General features: G+C 39.9%; 1 protein-coding gene across 1 annotated transcript in view; it reads right to left on the bottom strand.

Annotated features, from left to right (window-relative positions):
- CCDC7 (coiled-coil domain containing 7) overlaps positions 1–27,039 on the bottom strand; it is a 281,228-nt gene that overhangs the window by 91,210 nt on the left and 162,979 nt on the right. Inside the window, exons 19-23 of the mRNA XM_050939018.1 lie at positions 24,918–24,959; positions 23,804–23,836; positions 21,340–21,381; positions 19,987–20,034; positions 6,215–6,290 (exon numbers count right to left, since the gene is read on the bottom strand). Of these exons, the coding sequence (XP_050794975.1) occupies positions 6,215–6,290; positions 19,987–20,034; positions 21,340–21,381; positions 23,804–23,836; positions 24,918–24,959 (241 nt within the window). The remainder of the gene's footprint in view (positions 1–6,214; positions 6,291–19,986; positions 20,035–21,339; positions 21,382–23,803; positions 23,837–24,917; positions 24,960–27,039) is intronic.

Consider the following 27,039-nt stretch of genomic DNA (forward strand, 5'->3'; position numbering starts at 1 on the left):
TACATCTAAAAATTCTAATATTGTTATGTCCTCATGTACCAGGAAACAAGGAAGCTAAAAGAATTGTCCAGCAAGACCAGTTAAAAAGCATCTAAGAATGGCTATACTGAGTCAGAACAATGGTCCATCAAGCCCAATATCCTGTCTCCCAACAGTGGCCAATGCCAGGTGCTTCAGAGGAATGAACAGAACAGACAATCATCAAGTGATTAATCCCCTGTTGTCCATCCTTAGATTCTGGCAATCAGAGGCTAGGGACACCCAGATCATGGAGTTGTATCTCTGACCATCTTGGCTAATAGCCACTGACGGACCAATCCTTCAGGAGTTTATCTAATTGCACTGCTCTACAACCAAAATGCTTCTGAAATAAATGTAATCCAACTTTACTAATTCTGGGTCACTGAGAACGAAAATGATGCTTAAAATTGTTAATTGGCTCTAGTTTTCAAGATATGCTATTGGGTCAGTATATACGACCCTTGACTTGGGAATGGCGGAGGATAAGTGAGTTATAAAGGGAAGGGATCTCAGTTTAAACCAGAAATGACTAAAATACATCTTTGACTGGATCTATGAATAAATCTATGACTGGGTTTGGACAGTACTTGCTTTTTAGGCAAAACAATGAATGATGCAATCTGAAGCTGGTATTGCCTCATACATGATATGAATTGCATCATGTTATTCCTAGAAGTCATGGATGATGCAATCATAAAGAAGCTTACATCACTCTGCTGAACAAATTGCCCTATATCAGCTCTAGAAATCATGCAGTGTCGTGCTCTCTTCTTTGTCAGTGTTTGACTTCGCAAAGGGACACATTTCTGTTTAGCCAAAGTGAGCAGAGATGCCTCGTACTTGTGTGAACAGTGCAGATAACTTCTGCTATGTTTGTGGTGAAGTGACTTTTGCATCACAAAAGCGCAGTATAACCACTCTGGTTAAGAAAGCCTATCACCTTTATATTGGCTGCAAAATTGGAGATCAGGACAAGAGGTGGGCCCCACACATATGCTGCAACACTTGTGCAGCAAATCTTCGCCAGTGGTTGAACAGGAAAAGGAAATCTATGCCTTTTGTAGTGCCAATGATTTGGAGAGAGCCAACGGATCATACCAGCAATTGTTACTTCTGCATGGTGCCTCCAGTTGGGAAAGGTGTGTCAAAGAAGAAAAAGTGGACTGTGCATTATCCAAACATTCCATCAGCTATACGCCCAGTACCCCACGGAGAAGGACTGCCGGTTCCTGATGCACCAGAATCATTCTCACTTGAGTCAGACGAGGAAGAGGAAGAGGATGAAACTTCTGGTCCTGAACCATCAATGTCACAGGACCCACATTTTCTCCTATCCTCCTCCTCTGAACCACACCTCATAACACAAGGTGAACTGAATGACCTTGTCAGGGATTTGGAACTACCCAAGAGTAAGGCAGAGCTGTTGGGCTCCAGACTACAGCAGTGGAATCTCCTGGCAGGCTATCAGTGCAAATGGAGCCCCTCAATGCTTGCAGACTATTGCTGGACAGTGACAAGAGATGCTCCATTTAATGAATACAAGAGACAAGCCAAGAAGCGCCGAGTAGACACTGAACTATGTACATAATAGTTTTTTGCCTTTTGTTTCATAATAAATTTTATTTATAGAACCCTTTTGCTCATTTTTAAAGTGTTACATAAGCAGGACAGGTGAAATATTATCATGTAAAGCAACCATAAACACATGAAAAGACCTAGGTTTACAATATATGATTAAAACTCTACTATCTACACAATATACATAGGCATAAAATGTAAAAACTTAAATATCTTAGAAACAGTAACCAATCAGTTGTTTTAATTGTCATATTTGAATTCAGCACATCAAAATATATAATAAATATCACATTTTATCTCTGAAGCAGACGACTTCTCAAAAATTGTGGACCAGTGTTGTTTTTAAACCCAGTTATACTTATGGCCTACATAAAACTTACCTTCCCATTGTCACATTAGCTTAATATATTTCCATAGTGTACTTATATATTTTATACACAGCTAATATGCCTAAAAGCACCTAGATACCATGGTAACAAATGGAAATACGTTTGACTAAGCTATTTCCCTGTGATATAGTGCAGATGCAGTTCTCTTGTAGTCCCATCAGTTTTTGCAGTTTCTTAGCTTTCATTTACAGACTGAAGTGTGTTACATAGCCCTTAGTCTGTCATCTGCTGTTTTGATTATTGTGCTCCTTTAAGGATCTCCAACATCAGACAGGGAAACCAACCTCCATGGACATTTTACACTCGCATAAGACCTCCCTGATGTCATCTCCAAAGGCCCCTAGCATGTGATCTAGCTGCAATGTTGCCACCACCCTGTAACCAAAACCCTCCCTTCCTAGCAGAGGATTTCAAGTGTTCATGACAACAGAGCTAGGTGAGGCTGAGGAGCTCCAGCTGATTCTTCCCTGAGAGACACAATGAGGCCAGAATGTGTCTCAAAGAAAGATGTACTGTATATATATTTGTGGCTAGTTAACAGATAGGAAATTTTTTCATAAACTTGCTGAAATTAAACATTCATAACTGTAAAACCAAACCATTTTTTTTCAAACTTGGTATGTTTTGTATATCTCAATAAAACTCAAGCTATAACTGAGAAAAATTAATACAATGGTTTTAAAAATATAACAAATTTAAATTGATAGTGATAATGCACTACATTCATAATTTGTTAGTCAACCTTTAGTCAAATAGTGCTTGTTAAGATTGCACATACGCAGTTTATTAATGACACAGACACCAATTAGCCTTTTCTGACTTGGGACTGTTAACTACAAAACAGAGAATTTTTTCTTGCTTTTTTATTTATTTAAAAATATTAAGAAATTAGGGGTAAATATTTTCAAATATATATACATCAAAGTTAGGCTCAGAAATTAAATTAACCTCTGAGCTGTGGATGGTCAACACCTCAGAAAGCAAAATTACTCCTTTTTTTGTGCCTAAATATAGATTTGAGAGCCTACCTTTAGTCATAAAAGGCTTGATATGCAGAATGAGCATCTACAGTTTACAATTATCTCAGCTGGACCTATAAGTACTCAGCACATCTGAAAATCAGGCACTGACTTTGAATATTTTAGTCTACATGAAAGTTTAAAATTAATGTATCTTATGTTTGCTCATTTAAACATTCAAAATTCCGGAAATGCAAAAGTTAAGGTTGAATGCACAATGACTCTTTTTAAAATCATTTACTTGTAAGTTATCCTGTAAAAAACTCTATAGTACAATATTATTCAAGAAACAGTATGTCATCATATCATTAAATGTTATTGTGAACACGTATCACTAGCATTGTGTTTTGAATATGTAAAGGAAAATTTAAAGCTTTTTATGTAAATAAACAACCACTCCAAATAAACCATTATGGTCATCAGTAAAAATAATACCCATTTAACAATGTTTTGAATTTATCTTGAAAAGTAAAAGTTTTGAAATGTTTGACAGGGATCCCTCTCATTGGGATCCCTCCCATAAAGTCTTGATTCTCCCCCATCCTCTCTTAAGAATTAAGATAATATTCCCATTTACAATATAATATGCCAGATTTACATATAAGTAAGTAATGAGACTATATGTTTATTGCATAATGCTGCAAGAGTCATCTCACCTCCAAGTCCCATCTCTGTGACAATAATGCTGTACTACTACAAAAGCCTCTTTACCAGCACAGAGGGAGTATTTGGGTAAAGGGACATGGCTAAAATGGACTTGTCAGTTTACTGACTCTCTGATCAGCATAAGCAAATGGGTAATTTGCCACAACTGCATATGACCAAGACATTGATTTATTGTGTTGAAAGCATTCTTTCCAGTAAATATTGGGGGTAGATAATTGCTAGTGGAATTCATGTGGGCAAAAAGTTCAAAGGTATAGAAAAGGCTAAGATCTGCAAAATGGCACTGCAAAAATAAGATGAGTATATTAATATAGATCTTGAGAAAAAGTGTTTATAGTAACATTTTGGGTTTGTTGGTAAAAAATACACATTGAAGAGATAAATACTAGGTATAATGTATTGGGGAAGATTTAATACATAGCACTGCACTACTACACATATGGTAGTATGTGTAGATGCAAGCCAGAGCATATGCAAATATATTGCAAGCTCTTTCAAACCTCTAGCAGTCAGAGATAAATAATAATGATAATAATACTAATAATTAGCTCTTATATAGTGCCTTTTATCCATGGATCTAAAAAGTGATTTACGAAGTATCTTAAGTATCATCTCTATTTTACAGAAGTGGAAACTTAAGTACAAAGAAGTGAATTGACTTGCAAAAGATCAAACGGTGAATGAGTGGCAGAACTGGGACTAGAATCCACATCACCTGAGTCTTAATGCATTGCCTTATCCATGTACCGATGTTGCCTCCTGTACAAAGGTCACACACACATTCTTCAAATGGTTTGGTTCATTTCTCCTCCAAGTATTTGGAGGCATTTGTGTTCTTGGTGAGTCACTGAAATACTCATATTTTTCTAAAACCAATGCTGTTCTGTGTGGTATTAATTTAATTTCAATTAAATGTAGTAAATCACATTGTTTTTTCTAGGGTACGGTGACGAGGTTCAACTCACCACCGTTAGCACCTCCGACTGATCGCTCCAGGAATTAGCTCTTGACTGCTACGGAGTACCCTCAATGCATGGTGTCTGGCCCATCATCTTTGCTGCTGCCCTGGGGCCTGCGTTGCTGCCTGCTCGGTGACGCTCTCTTCAGGACAGTCTTCGTCCATTTCAGGACACTGCCCTTCGGCAGTGCCCACTAGTTTAGTGTCACCCCCTTCCAGGGGCGAGGGGGTTGTTGTTAACAGCAGTCTTTCCCTCACCTCAGTATAAGGCTACTGCCAGTCACCATCTAGACCTCGTTCACTGCGGCAGACTGAAGCGTACAAGCCACTCATCACAGGCAAGGGGGGTTTGGATCTGCTGCCGATGCCTACCTTTGGGCTGCCCCCTGCAACTCCAGTACATATTTGGCTTTCCACAAGGCCGGCAGCCTGGGGAGTTGCCAGGCAGGAGCTCCTCAGCAATTCTTGCCTTTTCCCAGCCTTGCTCCACCTCAGGTACCCTGGTACACTGGTACACTTCCCAGCAGGCAGGCCCGTCTCCCCAGCTAGGCAGCCTTTATATAGGACCTAGCTGGGTCCTGATTGGCTGCCTCTTCTCTTGCCCTGATTGGCTCTCCCCAGGCCTTCACTGATTGGCTGCTGGTCCACAGAGACTCTCTGGCCTGGTTCAGCCCTTTTCCTCAGGGCATGGGGCACCACTCCACCACAGGTACCGTTCATAAAACTATAGGTTTTTTAATTGTTTTTATTTTAAATTATATACCAAGAATGAGGTTTTAATTTACATAGAGAAGTCTAAGGTTTTGTTTATGTTGCTACACTTTTCAGCAAGGAGATACTTTTTGGTGCACAAGCCATGTGAGTGAATGTTCCATACTGATTTTTGGTAAGAGTCCCAGCAATCCTAATAGTGTCCCTGGAAGGGTGAGGGGTGTCTTCAGTTCTCTTGATAATCTAGGTGATGTGGAGTTAAGATGTCATTTAAGAAAATGTCATTTTGTTTACTGAAGAATGATTACATTGCATAGCAAATAAACCATGAAAATCCCAGAAGACTCTATGAAAGTAATAATTTTCAAACAATGTGTTATTAATTCTTCACTTGTCAATGGTTTTCTTGGTTCTAATTGAACTGTTGTAAGAGTTTGTGCTTGTTTGATGGCAGCTTTGCAAATGAAAGCCTTCTTTTGTCTGACAGCTCATCTCTTATCTACATAAGAGAGATTATTTAAGACAATACAATATAATCTATTTTTAAAAGCAGTGCACGCTAGCTTTAATAAAAATTTATATCATGAACCATCTTTTTTGAGGGTGTAAAGCTCCCAAAGGAAAATAGCTTTTCCAGAATATCATTATAAATGAATGCCTTTCATAAATGTTCACAAAATACAATTTGGCTAACAAATAAATTGATTGCTTTAAGAATTTTTCCTCAGTTTATAATAAGTATAGCACTTAACAAAAGATCAGTCACTTATGTATGTGAAATGTGTTACACCACATTCCATAATGTATTTTGGCATGATGGCTCCAATTATCAAACATTCTCCATCTCTTGGAAAAGAGAAAAAAATGTTTACCTTTAAGATCTACTGCCTCTTTGTAAATCCTTGGAAGACTTTTTTCACTGGGTAAAATATTCTCCAAAATTATAGTCTATCAATAAAAAGAGAATAGCAAATAATATGAAATGATAGTTCAATTATATATCAACAATCAATTTCTTTTTTAACATCTTAGTGAAGTTTGTTCTTTAGGTTAATGGAAATATGTGTGACCACTTCTGTGCAATTCTTTCTAGGTTAAATATACTCACTGCTCGGGAACCACAGCGTATAACCACTATATGAAGATCCTTTGGTCCAGTATCTCCCTAGTTCTACTCCAATATGGCTTCCACTTTTTACATTCCAGTAAAATAGCTCTCACCAATATTAAGACAAATACTCTGTCTTCATTTTCTGACCCCTCAGGTACCTTTGACACCACTAGCAATAATTTCCTTCTTGTAATCTTGTCTTAGCTCAGCTTTCATGATTCTCCTTTCATTGTTCTTCTCCTACCTCTCTAATCATTTCTTCAGCATTTTATTCAGCGGACCCTCCTCAACTTTCAGTACTGGTTCCACAGTGCTCTTTGATCTTGGCTCCTTTCTCTACTCCCTCTACACTTTATGTCAAGGCAATCTTATTAGAAAACAGAGCTTCAGCTGTCGTCTTTACCCATATCTACTTCTCCACTCTGGGCAAGTCTCCATTCAGTCAAATTAAAATCTCGGACTGTCTTTCTAACATCTTCTTGTGCATATCCAGCCATCAATTTAAGACAACCATAGCCAAAACTGATCACTTAATATTTACTCTTCCACCAATTATTCACCCCTTCCTACTTTGTCATTCACTGTGGACAATGCTACCAACCTCCATGTAACTCAGGTTCATGACCAGAACATCATCTTTAACTCAGACCTCTCTTTAGACTCACAAGTCCAAGCTCTGTCTATATCTTGCCATTTCTTTATGCGCAACTTCTCTAAGGGTTTCTCTAAACTAGGAACAATAGTTGAGGTTAGATCAGGGCTAGCTTGTCTTTTACCTAGGGTACCATAATTACTAGGGCTATCAATTCATCACAGTTAATGCAAGCAATTAATGCAAACCAAATTAACTAGATTAAAAAAATAGTAGCAATTAATAATATTCGAGGGGTAACCGTGTTAGTCTGGATCATCTGGACCCATGGAAAGGAGACTCTGGAAAAATTCCACCACGATTTCAACAGCTTCCACCCCACCATCAAACTCAGCCTGGACCAATCTACACGGAAGGTCCACTTTCTTGACACCACGGTGCAAATAAGTGATGGTCACATTAACACCACCCTATATCGAAAACCTACCGACCGCTATGCCTACCTTCATGCCTCCAGCTTCCATCCCGGACACATCACACGATCCATTGTCTACAGCCAAGCACTGAGGTACAACCGCATCTGCTCTAACCCCTCAGACAGAGACCAACACCTACAAAATCTCCACCAAGCATTCTCAAAACTACAATACCCGTACGAGGAAATAAGGAAACAGATCAACAGAGCCAGACGTGTACCCAGAAGCCTCCTACTGCAAGACAAACCCAAGAAACCAACAGGACTCCGCTGGCCATCACATACAGCCCCCAGCTAAAATCTCTCCAACGCATCATCAAGGATCTACCACCCGTCCTGGACAATGACCCCACACTTTCACAGGCCTTGGGTGGCAGGCCAGTCCTTGCCCACAGACAACCTGCCAACCTGAAACATATTCTCACCAGTAACTGCACACCGCACCATAATAACTTTAGCTCAGGAACCAATCCATGCAACAAACCTCGATGTCAACTCTGCCCATATATCTACACCAGCGACATCATCACAGGACCTAACCAGATCAGCCACACCATCACCGGTTCATTCACCTGCACATCCACCAATGTAATATACGCCATCATATGCCAGCAATGCCCCTCTGCTATGTACATCGGCCAAACTGGACAGTCTCTATGGAAAAGGATAAATGGACACAAATCAGACATTAGGAATGGCAATATACAAAAACCTGTAGGAGAGCACTTCAACCTCCCTGGCCACACTATAGCAGACCTTAAGGTGGCCATCCTGCAGCAAAAAAACTTCAGGACCAGACTTCAAAGAGAAACTGCTGAGCTTCAGTTCATCTGCAAATTTGACACCATCAGCTCAGGATTGAACAAAGACTGTGAATGGCTTGCCAACCACAGAACCAGTTTCTCCTCTCTTGGTTTTCACACCTCAACTGCTAGAACAGGGCCTCATCCTCCCTGATTGAACTGACCTCGTTATCTCTAGCTTGCTTGCTAGCATATATATACCTGCCCCTGGAAATTTCCACTACATGCATCTGAGGAAGTGGGTATTCACCCACGAAAGCTCATGCTCCAAAACGTCTGTGAGTCTATAAGGTGCCACGGGATTCTTTGCTGCAATTAATAATATTTTAATTGCACAGTTAAACAATAATAGAATACCAATTTAAATGTATTAGAAATATTTTGGATGCTTTTCTACATGTTCAAATATATTGATTTCAATAACAACACAGAATACAAAGTGTACAGTACTCACTTTATATTATTTTTTATTAAAAAATATTTGTGCTGTAAAAATAAACAAAAGAAATACTATTTTTCAATTCATTTCAGACAAATACTGTAGTGCAATCTCTTTATTGTAAAAGTGCAACTTACAAATATAGAATTATTGTTTTTATATAACTGCACTCAAAAACAAAACAACGTAAAACTTTAAAGCCTGTAAGTTCACTCAGTCCTACTTCTTGTTCAGCTAATCACTAAGACAAACACGTTTGTTTACATTTACAGGAGATAGTGCTGCCCACTTGTTATTTACAATATCACCTGAAAGTGAGAACAGGCATTCACATGGTACTGTTGTAGCTGGCATTGCAAAGTATTTTCATTCCACATATGCTAAACATTTATATGCCCCTTTCTGCTTTGACCACCATTCCAGGGGAGATGCTTCCATACTGAATTTAAATTGGTATTCTATTATTGTTTAACAGTGCAATTAAAAATGCAATTAATGGCAACTTTTTTTTTAATCTCACAATTAATTGCAATTATTTTTTAATAGTTTGACAGCCCTAATAATTACTAACAAAAATTTTGTGGAAGGTATATTATCCTTCAGGCCGTATGCCAATCTCTAACTACTAGATATCAGAATGAGACTTATTGTGGGGATCAAATTAGCCCACATCAGTTACTGCAGATTTCATACAACTTCATCTGACATGTCTGATGCCAATCACTGTGAGAGACAGGATACTTGACTAGATCGACCTCAGGTTTGATCTAGTATGGCAATTCTTATGTTCCTATGTTGTTTTATTATTGTTGTTATTATTTTATTACTGCCATAGTGCCTAGAAGCTCTACTAATGTTAAAGGACCCTATTGTGCTAGGCACTTTACACACAGAAAAAAAAAGATGGTCCCTGCCCCAAAGAGTTTTGCTTCCCGTTTTCACATTTTTGGCTAATTAACCTGGCACTTCTTCTCTCCTATACTCATGCTCTTTACCTTTTCACTCAATCTTTTTTGCCTTTTCTCTTTCTTCCTTTAAGACTGTATTTCTCTGCCATTTCTTCCATGCCCCCTACCTTTGTTTCTCCTGCATGCTATCTCGCCTTCTAAAGCAATCGTGTACCTTTCCCCATCATTTCCTTTACATTGTTTCCCTTTCTTTGTTTATTGAGTCATCCCTTCCTCTCTTTTGTATAATCTCTTTTTTGTGTGTATAGATATCTTGTTCCCTGCCATCTTCTGTATCTTCTCCATACTGCTATATTCTATGTGCACCGTGCTCTGATACTCCAACTGGTGCAGCCTGAATGCCATAACTCTAGTTCTCAGTAGCCATTGGTGCACTCACACGTATCCTTCACCCCTCCCTTCAATGAAAGTCAAATGCTCCAAGAAGAGCAAGGACATAAAGGGGGCATGCCTTAAAGTCAACTCAGTTTCTTCTTGTGCAACCCCAAGCCATTTGGTAAGCAGAACTCCAAGGTAGTGGGGAAATGCAGGCAGGGAGTGTGATTATGCAGAGGCCATCTCGAAGAATCTCAGTTACAGATAAATAACCTTCATTTCTTCTTTGAGTGTCCTCTGCATATTCCCACTCATGAAATAGATTAATAATCAATATTCTGATCCAGAAAGGTGAGACCACAGAGTCCTAATTGAATAAGGACTGCATAATGGTTTTGCCAGATTTTGCAACAGATCTAAATCTAAGGAGTAGTGTTTACTAAGGATGCGAACAGAACTCCACATTGCTGCTCTACATATCTCTATTAGAGGAATATGTCTACAAAAAGCCACAGAGGCTGCCTTTGATCTAGTAGAATGTCCTAATTCTCTGGGGAAGGGACAACCCATTAATTTATATGCTTCATTAATACATAATCTAACTAATTTTGATAGTGTTTACACAGAAACAGCTTTTCTCTTGTTCTTCCTTTCATAAGCAGGCCTTCCATTTAGGCAGCCTAGGCAATTGCCTAGGGCACCAGGATTATTGGTGGGCAGCATTTTGCCGGAGGGGGTGGCAGGCGGCTCCCGTGGAGCTGCTGCAGTAGTGCCTGCAGAGGGTCGGCTGCTCCCGCGGCTCCAGTGGACCTCCCACAGGCACCACTGCGGCAGCTCCACCGGAGCCACGGACCAGGGCATGGGGCGGCGAAATTGCCATGCGCCTAGGGCGCTAAAACCCCTAGCATCGGTTCTGTTCATAAGCAATAAACAATTATGAAGATTGTCTAAATTGCTTAGTCCTGTCTACATAAAAATCTAAGGTCCTTCTAACATCCAGTATATGTAATTTAGCTTTCCCAAGCCTCATGGTTAGGATGGGAAAGTAAACTAGTAAAATTATAGATCTGTTTATATGAAATTTGAGTCCACTTTTAGTAAAGACTGAGGATGTGTGCAAAGAATTACTTTGTCTTTATGAGAAACAGTGAATGGCGAGTCAGCCATTAAGGTACTTATATGCCTTGCAGAAGTCGTAGCTATCAAAAATGCTGTCTTAATAGACAAATGGAACAAAGTCCAGTCTCCCAAAGGTTCAAAGGGAAGTTTCAACAATTGTAAGAGCACTAAATTTAAATCCCAAGATGGCATAGAGTTTCTTTATTGGAGAATATAAGTTATTAAGGCCTTTTACGAGTCTTTTAACTGTATAATTAATAAACATGATAAATGGTATGCTGCTATAGCAAAGAGATGAACCTTCACTGAACATAGTGACAGGGTTGCTTTGTTAAGATTTTAATATATAACTAACTGGGGCTGAACAGGCATCTACAACATACACAGAAATCCACAATAAAAATCTTTTCCATTTATGACTATAACAATTTCATGTGAACGCTTCCCTGGAATTCATTGTTACATTTTGTACCTCTAGTAAGCAATAGTTTTCTAACAATTCCAGAGTCTGACTCCCCATACCATTAGATGAAAACATCAAAAATATGGTTGATAAACCATCCTTTGTCATTGCGACAAGTCCAGTACTGTAGCGGGGTGGTCCCCTGCTCCTGCCCTGAAGGGCTTGAAACAGTCCAGGGGAGGGCTGTGGCTGGGGCAAGAAGCCTGGGCTGATTGGGGAAAGTAGGCTCAACTGTGGCCATGCCCCAACCAGGCCCAGCTGGCCCCTATAAAAGGCTGGGAGCCAGACGCCCAAGAAGTCTCTCTCTGCATTCAGAGCGAGAAGGGCCTGGCTGCCGGGAGCTAGAGACAGAGTACCTGAGTGGAGCAGGGCTGGGGACAGGCTGAGGAGCTGGGGAGAAGGCCAGCAGAAGGCCAAGAGGTACTGGGAGTTGCAGAGGGCAGCCCAGGGTACGCAAAGGCAGCAGGTCCAAACCCAACCTTGCCAGTGATGAGTAGGCTGATACTGCAGTCTGCCCCAGGGCATGGGGGCTATATGATGACTGGCAGTAGGCTTATACTGAGGCAAGGTGGGAATAGTGGGTGGAGGTTCCCTGGGGAGGGGAGACCCTAAGACTGAGGGGTTACTGCCAGGAGGCAGCACCTCATGTAAATGGGGCACCAGGATCCTGGGAGGGACACGGGGCCACAGGACAGGCAGATCACTGGCCTGCAGAGGGTGATCCGGAGCTGGAAAAAGAGGTAATTCCCTGGGAGACCAGCAGGAGGTGCCACAGGGATGAGTCCACATGTCTACAGGATCAATGAGCTCCAACTAACAAATTGCTGTTTTAATGGACTTCCCATCCGTATGTAGATGCATCTGAGTTAAATATTACTGACAGTCTACGTTCCCTGGGCTGGTCTGCGCAGCTAATATCTCTTTGCTGAATGCTGTAAAAAAAGACGATTCTGATAGATAGGAGCAAAACCAAGGCGGCCAGTTCTCTGAGACGCCAGCAAAAGGTCCCAGGAGGTTGAGACGGATATCATGTTTGACAGCATGAAAAGCAGCACAGAAGTCAGGAAGGATGGAGAATGAGAGTCAGATGAGAAGGGATCACTTAAATCCCAAGAGGTGGCATGTTCTGCCCCATGCTAGTATATAGAGCAATGGCTACTGTGCAATTTTACATTTTAACTGAAAACCACTTTTGTTTAATCATTTTTTGTTCTGAGTTTGAGAAAATGAAGGAATCAGAAAGTGTCATATAAGTATCAGATTGTTTATGCCTCTAATTCTTAGGGTTTCAGCCATAGGAGGCAGGTGACATGCCCTTGGGGGAGGCTAGCCCCCGGTCCCTCCCTCTCTACCTGAGGCCCTGCTCCTTCTGCTTCCCCACTGGAGCCCGGAGCACACACACAGACCCCCGTGGCCGCTGGCTCCCCCACACAACTCCAGCCCCAGCACTGAACGGGTAGGTGGCCTGACCAGCACGCCCCTAGCCCCAACATTGGGCAGGTGGCACGGCCAGAGCACCACAGCCCAGCGGGTGGGTGGTGCCATTGGAGTGCCCCTGGCCACAGTGTGGTCCCAGTGCTGGACGGGCTGCCAGAGCGCCCCCAACCCTAGCGTGGTCTCAGTGCCCGGAGGATGTGTGACATGGCCTGGCCTTGTGCACCATGGCCCCCAGTCCGCCTGCCCTAGCCTTTCGGCCACAGAAGGAAGCAGCAGGCAGGAGGGGGTCTGGAGGACTGTAGGCAGGGCCATGCTAGGCTGTTTGGGGAGGCATGGCCTTCCCCTGCATACAATACCCACCCCCCATGGTTTCAGCTGTATCCAGGCAAATTCCAAAATAAAGAACAGAAACTGCACCAGAAGAGTCCATAAAGTTGACGACTATTGTCATGATTTGTATTATTCACTGGGCACCATCTGTGTGCTCAGCACTATTCAGAATATGCCAGAAAATGCAGTCCTTGAGCCAATATGTATAAGATGTGTAGCCCTGGATAAGAGGGCTTAGTTATTTAAGTATGAAGTGTATAGTTATTAAGCACATGTTAATATCAATGAGTGGAGAAGCTGATGGCAATAAAAGTTTTACTAGATTAAGGACCAGAAGATTTGATCCTCCAATTTTCTTTCAAGTGGAAGATCCGCCCAAGGCTACTGTGCCTGTTTATTTTCCTTTCCTGACTGCAATGGCCCTGATATACTTCAGAAGTCTCCATTTTTTTCTCAACTTTAAAATGTGAAATTTTCTTTGTGTTTGGTTTTAAATATTCTCCTGTGAGAACTGGAACTCAATCACTGTAGTATTGTGTTTAAGAGCCTTCTGGAAAATAACTAGCCTTTAAACACAAATGAAAGCAGTTGTTGCCAACTCTCATGATTTTGTCATGAGTCTCATGATAACTATTGTTTTCCTTAAAGCCCAAGCTCCTGGCGTCAAGTGAATATGTGATGATTTCAGCCTTCATTCTTAAAGAAAAATGAAATTTCTAGTCCTTGTGGCAATGGAGAAAACTTCAAAATGTAACCCCAGTGCACCCAAAGGCTCAAAAAGCAGAAGGCAAATAAAAATAACACCAAATCTGTTATTTTTACATTATCTCATGGTTTTAAAGCCAATCTCATGATTTTTGGTTTGCCCGATTCATGATTTTTGAATATTTGGGATTAGCAATACTGTGAAAGTGGCTTGAAAGTGTCAGTTTCACTCCTGTTTAAGGTCAGTTTCTAGTCTATTATTTGTAGTAAGATAACACTCTTAGAGCCCCAGGCAGATGCATTATAAACTCATGGGGCCTTACCCTCATAGGATATTTCCCAAGTCAAATGATCTATTCCAAGCTTGGTGAACTGCAAAAAAGTGATAGAAAGTAATCTAGATTTTTCTACAATTGTTGTATTCAAGGGTTAGTAACAAAGTAAAAATATACATTAAAATTTTAAAACTAACTAATGCCCCTTAAGTGACTTGACACAAGATGTGAGAAAATGTTAGTATGAGAGCTGAGTGGATCCAATATTTATTTCTTTTTTTAATATAGGAATTAGATACAGTGCTCCTATGAGCTAATTTATAAATTATCTGCACAAAAAAAAAAAATCCTACAGTTTTCAGGTGCCTAAGTAGCTCCTGGAATCAGTTAAAGTTGCCACCCCAAAATCTGAAATGGTGCCCCTTGGGAGGGGAGGGGGAGAAAAAGATAGTATAAGGACCTGAAGTGGAGTCCAGAGGGGACCCCTGCCTCCCCACAAATGGTAGAAGGTGAGAGCACTCCTGACATCTAGAGTATGTAGGCTGGTTTCCTTCCTGCAAATATGAGGCTTTTGATAGAACACTGACAGACGGATTTCCCTATTACTATGGTATTCTGAAGAAACCTTAAGGAAGAAATAAGATAGGAATGTAGTGTAACTTTATCTCTGTAGAAGGTAGTGAATAGTGGATCTGCCATAAGGCACCTAGTTCTCCCATTCATTTAGCTGAAGTGATGGCTATCAGGAATGAGGGAGAGATGGAAGAGAGAGTTTTGAGGGAGAGGTGGAGGAGAGAGCTATCAGTTCAAAGAAGGGTTACCTCATGGCATTGATAATCAAATTTAAGTCTCACTAGGGAACTGGGTTCTGTACAGGAGAAAATAAGTTGTGTAAGAAAATCTGGTCATAATAGGGTGTGCAAAAATTGAGAAGCCCTCAATGGATGAGTGGAAGGTCATAATGGCAGACAAATGTACTCTCTAAGCTCATTGATAGACACTGTGTCTTTAAATCCAACAGGGGTGTAGGATCTTGGAGAGTGGAGTTTCTGGTGGTTGAGAAGAATGAAGAGAACACCAGGAATGGAAGTGTTTCCACTTTTGAAGGTAGGTTTTGTGAGTAGTACATTTCTTGCTAGATAGAACTGACTGGACACTATCTGAACAGGTTATTCCATGCTCAAGAACCATCTAGGAACCATGTTCTCAGGTTCAAGGTTCCCTGAGTTCTGTAACAGGAAATCCCTCCTGAGAGGAAGGCAGAGAGGCATTACCACAGATAGGTGAAGGAGGTTCAAGTACTACAATTGTCTTGCCAGGATGATGCTGTGACAATAACCCTCGCTCTTTCTTGTAGCAGTTTCAGCAAGGACTTGAGAATTAGAGGAAGAAGTGAGTAAGCATATAGCAAGGTATGGGGCCACAGCACTATAAGATCAATGAATTGTGCCCATTTGCGCCCTTGAAGCAGAAAAAGTGATATTTCATGTCAATTGGGGTAGCAAAGAGGTTTGCTTCTGGGAGACCCCAGGTTTGGTAGATATTGTGGAGACAGAGTCATTGAGCTCCTATTTGTGATCCTGATGGAAATTCCTGCTCAGGAAGTGCAGTTGTATTCTGGAGGCCTGGTACATTGCTGAGATGTCTATTTGATGGGAAATGCTGCAGTTCCAGTATTTTAGTGATTCTACACATAAGGACTGGGATCTTGCATCACCCTGTCAGTTGATACAATACAAGGTTGTCCAGCATTATCCTGGTGGAGTGACCTTGTATGTTGTGAAGGAAGTGTTGACAAGCATATCAAACTGCTATTAGCTTTATTAGTTGATGTGGAGCATGGTCTCTTGCACAGAGCATTTGCCCTGTGCTGTGCCCCGTGCAAGTGAGCTCCCCATCCCATAAGAAATGCATCTGTTGTGAGGATCTTTGAGGGTGGGGGACGTGAGAACAGTGTTCCCATGCAGACCTTCAGTGAGTCCTTCCACTTGCTGAGAGAGCCCAGAACTTTAAGCAATACAGTGATATGTTTGGAAAGGCTGTGTCTGTTTGAGGTTTACACAGACCTTAGCCATGTCTCAAGTCACCTGAGATGCAGTCCCATGTAAGGAATGACAAACCTGGAGGTCAAAATGTGGCACAAGAGCTGTAGATGGATATTGTCTTTTGCATCTGAACATGGGATAAATGATTCCCTAACTGAGCTGAAGATGATCCCATTGCTGTATTAAAGATGGCAGGAGAGAGATCACTTGATCATTGCCTGTTAGTGTCACTCCCTCTGGGGCACCTGGCATTGGCCACTGTCGGTAGACAGATACTGGGCTAGATGGACCTTTGGTCTGACCCGGTACAGCCGTTCTTATGTTCTTATGTTCTTAAATCTAAAGATCTAACTGTAGATCTTACATTTTTCATTTTTAGCACTTCATCAGTCTTCCTGCTAAACAGACCATCTCCTACAAAATGAACATATTCAATCCTCATCTTTGTCTCATGAAGAAGATTCTCTGATCTCAACCATGCATGCCTTCCTAATGCAATCGCCAAAGCTACTGCTCTAGCTGAAGCATCCAAAGAATTAAATGCTACTCTTAACTGCTGTTCAGCAACATTCTTTCCTTTCATATAAAGGGCATTCACTAACCTTCTGTGTTTCTCTAGTAGAGTATTGAGAAACTATGACATTTCCCACCATAAATGATATTGGTATCTAGACGTGACAGCTTATAATTGGATATATGCAAGGCTAATGTAGGTGAAGAAAACATTTTTCTTTCAAATATTTCTAATCTTTTCTCTTCTTCATCAGATGGAGTACAGTGAACCTGGGACAATTTGATCTTTGAAGTACTGCCTCTACCAATAACAAATTAAGAGATGGACTCGTATGAAACATAGCAAGACCTTCATCATGAGGGAATTGGTATAATTTGTCAGCCTTTTTCAAAAAAGGCTGAGGGGATGAGAGAAATTGCCTTCATTTGTTGTAACAATCCCTCCAACAAAGGATGCATGACCCTTTGTCTAGTAGCTCTCCCCAAAATATCAAAAATAGGATGAAAGAATTCTTTAATAAAAACTGAGAGAATATTTAATGTCTTTGTCATATGATCCACTAACTCATGGAATGCTACCACATTCCCTAATGGCTATAATGCTGAAGAGGCCCTTACATTTTAGCTGGAGAAGACATCCCACCAAAATCTGGATCAGCCTCTGAGAACTGCAATAATTCATCTTCCTCAGATAACAACTCCCTTACTACTGTAGGGGACTAATCAGGACTTACCCACATTGTCGGATCTGTATCCTCTGGATCTGACAATTGAATGCCATCTCAGTACTAAACTGATGAAGACCTATTTCCTTACATAAAGCCCTCTTGAAAAGGTGCAGAAGATTGCCAATGGGATCATTGAACCCAAGGGGGTACTTGCCATTCAGGCCAAAACCCCTTATTCAGATCTGGTTGGAAATACTTTTGTCCATATGATTCCAGAGCATATGAATAGAACTGCCTATATTATTCTTTCTCAGGATCCATTCTCTAATATGTATTCCTTTTCTTATCCAAGCCCATTCTTGATTTGGAAGGAACTGGAGACAACTTCCTTGGCTGAATCCAGGAGAATGGAGAAAAAATCTTTTCTGGAAATCCAGAAGTGGTCTTAGGTGGTAGAAGTAAAGGAGAGATCTTGACTTCTGCAAGCCTCCTTCTGTTTCCAAACAGCTGGGTCAGCTATAACAAAATATCTAATGCCTACTAAAAGGAAATACCTGTTCAGTCACTGACAGAACCGGATATGGATCCAATGAATGAACCATTTTTTGCAGTGCCATATAGATAGTGATTATCAAATCTTTATAGATTCACATTATCGTCAGCTCATTAGCTCTCACTTTTGGAACTTGATCATCTGTATCTGACACAATCAGATCTGAAGAAGAATAGCTCTTGATCCTACCATGAGAACTTATTTTCAGAACAGGTCCCTTGAAGACCATCTAGTGAGATAAGTCTTTCTCTCTTGGATTGGCTCTTTGCACAGAGACCAGCACTCATGAGGACAGCTGAGTCCTTTTGAATTTGATTGGCTTTGGAAAAAGAGGCCGACACCACAGTCATTTTTTTCTTTGGATCCTTGCCACTCCCAGATTAGTAGTAAGTACCAAGGAGGAAGGTTTGTCCTTCTTTTTGACTGACTCACTTGGAGCCAACACTGGTCTCTGAGGTCTGCTTGAATCCTATCAACTTTCAGTTCCAGATGGTTTTGCTGAGAACGCTTCCTGCAATGAAATTAACTGAAGTCTGTTCTATCTTTCCTTTCCCCGTGTTGTGAAAACCAAACTTTTTGAGGGTGATTGTCATCCCAAACATGCCAGGCATCTGGCATGTGCATTGGACACTGGGAACATTGCTGGATATGACACACAGTTGTTAAAACTGGCCTTTTAAGCCTACAGTTCTGACATCTCTAGAACTAACTTAAAGTAATACTAATTAACTAACAACTACTCACTCAGACCACTATAACTAACAAGTGTGGATCTGAGAGAATCCTGGAGAATTCCTGATTTCTTCTGCTGGTCGTCATTGGAAGGAACTGAGGCAGCTGGAGAACCATGCCCCTTTTATACACTTTATCCTGGAGGATTCAACATTCATTGAGGGGAGTGCTGAGCGAGAAATGTCAGCACTCCAACAGTGACTGCTAGCTAGAGTTCTACCATTCAGATTACTCTCCTTGGAGTATCTCATGAGTGGGAATATGTAGAGGACACTCAAAGAAAAAATGTCCACTACCAGGCACCAGACTGGAATTTGGCACCATGTATAGTATTTAAAAAACAACATATAACACATAAAATGGATGTAAGAAAATATTAAGGTATTATAAGTAACATCTATTTTTCAAGATTAAATCTTGGGATTTAATCAAGGAAATCTTCCCATTAAATCAATAAGAAGTAATTTAAATAAAATGAAAACTTAAAAATTTTTAAAATAAAAGCTATAATTTAAACTTACTTAGCCAAGTTGACATGTAACAATAACAATGATCTTTCAATATAAAGCATCTATACTTACAACAGAAATCTCAGTAGTTATTCTATACTAGTTTACTGCTTTCTGCAGTAATTTTCAAAATATAGCTATAACTACTTCTAGTAAGATTAAGCTACAATTTCTTCACCTATTTGGTTCAATATTAGAACATCATTTGCAAGAAACTGACTCTAGAAGGAAGTCAGATAAATCTAACATCAGTCTGTTCCAGATCAAACCAGATACATTTAAGAATTAAAGAACTTTATTTGCAATTTTTCAGAAGGAACTGGCTGAAGTTTCAGTGAACCAGTGACCTTGATTTGACCTTTAATATATGCAACATTAAACAATAAGATTTAAAAGTAGATTAATTTTAAATAACCCAAATAATTAATTTATTCAACAACAGTACTTATAGAACTTGGAATTCCATTTGACCAATTTGCAAATACTGAAGATTCTTCTTAGCTAACACATTACTATAGAAATCACCATGCTCCAAAATATAGAAGTTGTTTTTAAAAAACATTTTTTCACATTATTTGAAAGTATATTTTACCTCATGATCTTTAAGAAGGCCTTGAATATCCTCTTGAGAAACCTGGAACTCAAAAAGTAATAATGGAATGGTGACATGCCACAATATTCTAATACCTATGATTAAAAAATCATTAAGATACAGTATTACAATATAAATTGTTAATCTTGAATCTCAGTACTATATTTTCTAAATTTTTTATTGATTGAACATAGTTTTTGGGGCACCATACAGTCCATGGTCACCTTTAAAAACTTGCCAGTGTAGGTTTAGATCACTAAAGGTTACTTCAATAGTTGCCGTAGTATCTAAACTTACTCAACTTAACTATAGGGAATGCTCGGAATCCCTCAAAATACTGAAATAACATTATTTAACTATTAAGGCAACTAGTAAATTTAAAAGGAAGGCACACAAAGGAAGACGATTCTCTGACCCACTGATCTCACAGTCTGTCTTCACTGAGAAAAAGTCATAGTTCAAAAAATATTGCACACAGATATACATACACACCGATAAGTATAATGATTTGCACTTTGGATAAAGTGCATTTTATGATGCATTTTTGAAAAAACATTACTACTGACATGATCATACAACCACATTGAAAAAGATAGCTTTAAAATATTTCCTATTTTACATTTTACCTAAAACATTTATGTTTTGTTTTTACGTCTTGATCATTTAAAGGTCTTTTGCTATGATCTCATATACTCTGGAGAAAGCAAAGCAATATTAAAGGGGCACAAAATTAGCTTACAATGTTCAGAAAAAAGGAAAGTCTTAGCAAATGGTTTTGAGAAACGAACATAAAGGATGCACTGAAGAATACAATGAAATCGACTTGCAGAAAGATAGTGGGGGTGTCAAAGCAGTTATGGGTACAGCTAGCAGAAATATCTGTTTTTTCCCTGTGAAAATGTCTGGGAAAAAATTTTAATTCAAGCTGGATTTTTTTTTCATTTTTATAGAAAAGTTCACAATGAAATGAAATTTAAGTTTATTGCCTTTCTAATTGCAATCTTCTTTTATTTGTAAACTTAATTTTTTCTAAATTTTAAATGTTTGTTTTTTCCCTATCTCCCCTTCATTCCATTTTTTGCTACTTAATGCAATAGAACAATGTTATGTGGTTCACTCTCCCCCCTACTCCCATACACACACACTAATTTTTCAAAACTTTTCCAACTTGGAAATTTACAGAGTGGCTATTATCCCTAAGTCATACGTACAGGTGGGTTCTAGAAGCTCTAAACTTGCAGTAAGTGAAGATTCTACTTTGCAAATACAGTATTGATTAGATTATCATGCACTCAAGTTTCAAGAATACCCTAAAAATACTTTTTACATGTTTCAGTTCTGTGTTGTTTTTACCTTTTGATCTTTATGAAATTCTTCTAGATGCCCATGAACATCCTAAAAACAAAAATGTTGTAATTAATCTTTGTACAGTTCCACAAACATCTGCATATCAATAAGCAATATAAAAAGTGTTACTTATTACAATGCTCCAGTATACTTCATAACAAGCATTAAGGTGCTGTATTAAATTTTATAGGGGCAGCACAGCATTTACAGAGTAATCACGTAGACGCAGCTGCAATAGGAACAACACAAAACATGAGGAATTTTTAGCATATTTCCTTTCATTGTATATAAACAATTCTAATTATGACTCAAAGAAATTAGGACAAAGTCTCTTTAAGGATTTTTCTCCTTTTATTTTTCCCCCGAAGGAACAGAAGTAACTCAGACTGTTTATCCCCACTCCAGAGATTGTTCACATGATGAGCCAAAGATGGGGGAAGTGGAAGAATTTCCATTTCTTTCTTTCTAACGAAGGATTGTGCTGAAACTGTAGAAAGGCTAGGCAGGATGTTGCCAAGCCACTGATTACCTCGTGGGGAAGTTATCATGAAAGGAAAGAACTGTTCTGGCAGAGTAGGCCAAAAACGTTAGCACTGTAATTTTTCTCTCTTTCAAATCCCAAGGAATCAGAAACTAGATTGGAAAAAAGAACAGGACAGCTTTGGAAAAGGGCTAACCATACTAGCAGATTTTGAATCCACTACTTGTTTATACAGTTCAAATTCTAATGAAAAATTGGATGCTCTCATCGAGCTAAGCTACTTTAAATGAACATTACCACCATATAGACAACATTGTGGCTTCACAGAACAGACCTCCAGATTTGGGACAGACAGTTTGGACAACTGGATTTTGTGAGGACATTTGTAACCAATGTCAGGTAAAATAGACCTCTGGAGTTTAAAATGATTTCTCCTTGAACTGACTATTGTCATTTATTTGAAAGACAGCAAAATCTTCACTATACTGAAAGACATTATTGACTTACACTGACAACAGTGTAGGGGTCTGAGTAAATGAAGAGGGTTAAAATAAACGATTTGAAGATGAAGTACATGGCAGGACCTGGGTCTAAGTGGTTGGAAATTTCACAGGAAGTGCAATTGAAAAACAAAATTCTCTGGGGCTTCTGGTTTATTCTCAAGTTTTCTATTTAAATACAAGTATATAAATCAGCAAAGACTCTAGCCACATTTCTTTTCATAAAAATTAAAGGTGAAAGGGGAGGTATTCAGATCACAAGTCCCAAGGCTGTAGTCTTGTCCTTGAGGGCATGCTAAAGAGTGAAAACTATCTTTACGAAACACTACAGGACATGACAGTTGAACTTCAACCAGAAAACCATTTGAAAAAGTGAATAGCAGATGGACAATAATGTAACTTCCTGATTATTAGAGCTGGACTGTGATTAACCTCCCAGTGTAAGAAGTGGAAACACCATCATTTGGGACATTTAAAACTAGACTGTAGAAAACACCAGCAAATATATGAGGTCATTTTTTTGTGGCAGTGGGACTGAGCTAAGTGATCTAGTAGTCTTTTCTACTTGTGTTGTTTATAACTTTATTATCAGATCAGGGAAGTTATCCTGGCTGACTCTACAGTAATGAAAAGGAGGAGCCACATGACACAATAAGGCCTTGCCTACCCTAGGAAATTCAGAAGCACAATGGAACAGTCCTATGCTATCCTTCTACATGGGCCCTAGTATGCCAGTGACATGCAAGAGGCATGCTTGAAGATTGGCAAGATGGGGAGTCAGTTGGGCTTGAGTGCACTGCTCTCTGGCTATTCTTTCTGGTGGATAGGCTCACAGGCAAGCACTAAAGGCTATCAGAACTCAAGAGCAGTCTCTAGGAGTGCTCCAAGTTGTGTTGAGGAGGCACATAAACCCCAGACTAAGCATAAAACTTGGACCAGTCAGAATAGAATCCAGCTTTTTTCTTTCTCCCAGAGCATTATTAGCGACTAGAGCAGAGACCTGAGATTCAGGAGACCTGAGTTCTATTATCAACTTTGTCAGGGCTTGTTAGGTGACTTTGGGCAAGCTACAATCTCTTTTTGCCACAGTTTTCCACCTGGACCAACTGCATAATAATGTTTACCAACCTTTGCAAAGCATTTTGAGAGTTCGGGATATAAGTATGGTATAGTTTTATAATATTATAAGAAGTGGCAGTTTGGCAGTGTGTTGTCTCAACCAGGACAAAGGGTACATATTGCCTTTGATGAAAGTACATAGGCATTCTATCCCTGAATTGTCAGCCTTGGACATTTTTTACTCTTAATATTTCAGGCCCCCCTCGTCTGTAGAAAACTTAATTAATGTTAATGTGTCCCCCTCATTATAAATATTTACTATGCATTTTTATGTAAATCTATTCCCTTTGTGATAACCACCCAATGCATTAAAAGGATTATTTAAGATATTTTCTCATTTGTAATTTAAAGACTTTGTATTATATTTTACCTCATAAGCTTTAGGAGAATCTTGTACATAAGGCTGAATATCCTAGAAATTAAAAAAGCAAGGTGAAGGGGTTACACGTGACACATGTATTTTATTCCAAAAACATTGAGATGTTATATTAAAAAGCATATTCTTAATAATAAATCTTACAATTTAATTAATGCAGACTTAACACTTGCTCAATGACTTCATCAACGCAAACCAGTAAATTAAGATAAAATATAAACTTCTATTTTTAACATATATTTCTACACGCATTTAGCCAAGATGACCTATACAAAAATCACAATGATCTGTTATTTAGTAGTATTTTAACGTTCACAGCAAGGTATCCAACACTTTAGAGAATACTTTTATTTGCAGATCTCAAAGTTAAGTTTCATCTGTACATTTTTAAGCTATTACAATATTGACTTTCATCTAAATACTCAGACAGAAATGAGAAACTTCATTATTTTTATTTTGCAACTTTAAGCCTCACAGTGCTAGACTTGGTTCTCTTAAAGTCCTTTAAACCCCCTTAAAATTCTCAAATATCCAGAAAATAATCAGTTCAAGTAACATCTGTCACGTTGTTCTGCATCCAAGTACTAAATGGAAAATTATATAGATCTACTAATTTTGAAAACATTAATGCTTGATAGTATACCCATTCATTTGGTCAAGCATCATTGACACCAAGAAGTATATGTAACAGGCAATTTGCTCAGGTGACTCAATTGAGCAGTTAAATAAAGATCACATCATCCATTATAGGAAAGAACTGCATGTCTAAGACTATTCTCTCTCCTAGAGGGGTTGGACCTTCAAGGAGCAGATCATTAGACTTTTCAGGCCATCTTCAGGGAAGCACACATCATCCTGAGGCAAATTCAAATAAAACATTGATCACGTCCCAATAACTACTATATATCTTGGTCACCTTTGAATTGGAGGGCTGGAGTAATTATGATCAATAATCCTATTTACACTGTTTCTTTGTCTGGAGAAATATTTACCTATGAAGTTCTGTTTAAACACATTAGTGATCAGTTAAGCACTCTTTTACATTAAGTGAATAGCTTTAAAATATTTACTCTTTTACAGCATAAAACGTTTTGCATTAATGTTTTACCTGATAAACTTCAAGTAGTTCTTGACTATCTCCCAGAAAAACCTAGAAATCCAAAAGAAGTATTAATAGATAAATGTCATGCTACCTATTTCAAGTACATTTGATTATTCATTTATTACATTTAGGCTTTATATAAATGTGTATTTTAGAATTTGAATGTTACTGCTATTTAATGCACTTACTACAATATCAAGGAATTTATCAATTTGCATCAATAATTTAAACTGTAAATATTGACTTTTGAGACACTCTGCTGTGCAGTGTGATTATTCACAAAGAGCTACATTGGGGTATCCAAAGCCCTGCCTGCCTACTGTGCTCATTATGGTCCATGCAATATATTCTGATTATTGAGAAATGGAGGTTACTTACCTGTAATTGGAGGTTCTTTGAGATGTGTGGTCCCTATCTGTATTCCTCATGTGGGTACACATGTTGTCCAGGCACCTGAGACTGGAGATTTGTAGCAAGTAGTGTCCACAGGTCTGTGCCTGCACAGTTGCTTTCTCGTGCTCTGAACCAAGGACATAAAAGGTGGCACACACAATACCCCTCCAGTTCTTCTTAGTGCAAATTATATAAGATGAGAAGCAGAGGGGAAAAAGGGTGGGTAGTGGAATACAAATAGGGACCACACATCTCAAAGAATCTTCAGTTACAGGTAAGTAATCTCCAATTCTATTTTGAGTGCTGGTCCCCATGTGTATTCCACATGTGGATGATTGATCAACAGTATTCATACTGGAGGTGGGTGTGAGGACACAGTTGATATGCAGGTCTGTAATACTGTGGTCCCCACAGCTGCAGCTGCAGAAGAGATCATGATTATGGCATAATGCTTCATAAATGTTTGAAGGAGCTCCAGGTAGCCATCATACAAATGACCAGTATAGGTAGTTCTCAAAGAGGTGCTTATGACCAGGGCTGGCTCCAGGCCCCAGCACACCAAGCGAGTGCTTGGGGCAGCATGCCGTGGGGGGCGCTCTGCCGGTTGCTGGGAGGGCAGCAGGCGGCTCCGGTGGACCTCCCGCAGGCGTGCCTGCAGAGGGTCCGGTGGTCCGCAGCTCCAGTGGAGCATCCGCAGGCATGCCTGTGGGAGGTCCATCAGAGACACGGGACCGGCGAGTGGCAGAGTGCCCCCCGTGGTGTGCCGCCATGCTTGGGGCAGTGAAATTGCTAGAGCCGGCCCTGCTTATGACATTGCTTGTTCTCTCGTGCTGTGGGCCCATCTGGCATAGCAATACATGCCAACTGATAACATAAAATGAAGCTTCCAGAGGTGCACTGGGAGTGTCTCTGGGCAGATAATGCTTTTTCTTGCCATCGCTCTGCTATATTGACAAATAGTCTGGGTGTTTTCCCAATTGGTTTAGTTCTTTACATATAAAAGGCCAAGGCACATCTAACATCAAGAGAGTGCAGTCTCTTTTCTTCATTAGAAGCATGACGTTTTGGGAAAAGTTTTTTCAGCGATCCCTCAATTTGAGGATGATCTCTACCACAGATTTACGTATGGGTCCTGAGATGATTCAGGAGTGCAATCCTGGAACCACAGATTCACCACCAGGCACAGACATTTCCTGGTGGGTCAGCTGCCTGCTGGGAGAAAGTTTCCTTCCTTCTCTCTCGCTTCTCAGTTTCAAGGGCAAGGCGCTTCCCTTCAAAGCAGGCCACTGCCTGATGGAGGATGTGGTGCCACTGAGGTCAATTGGTGGCTTGCTCCTTCCAGCTTGTGATGTCCACATCAGTTTTCTTGAGATACACTTTCAGTGTGTCTTTGGGTACGTCCAGACTACCCATCGGATCAGCGAGTAGTGATCGATCTATCGGAGATCGATCTATCGATTCCCGAACACACTCCTGTCGACTCCAGAACTCCACCAGGGTGAGCGGTGGTAGTGGAGTCGACGGGGGAGCCACAGCCATCAATCCTGCGCCATGAGGACGGGAGGTAAGTTGAAATAAGATACGCAACTTCAGCTACCAGAATAGCATAGCTGAAGTCGATGTATCTTACATCGACCCCCCCCAGTGTAGACTAGGCCATTGCAGCATTTCCTTTGACCACCACAGGATACCTGACCATAGGTGAGCTGAGAGTAGAGGACTAGTTTTGGGAGGT

This window comes from Gopherus flavomarginatus, chromosome 2 (genome assembly GCF_025201925.1).
Source record: "Gopherus flavomarginatus isolate rGopFla2 chromosome 2, rGopFla2.mat.asm, whole genome shotgun sequence".
In the NCBI taxonomy this organism is placed as follows: Eukaryota; Metazoa; Chordata; order Testudines; family Testudinidae; genus Gopherus; species Gopherus flavomarginatus.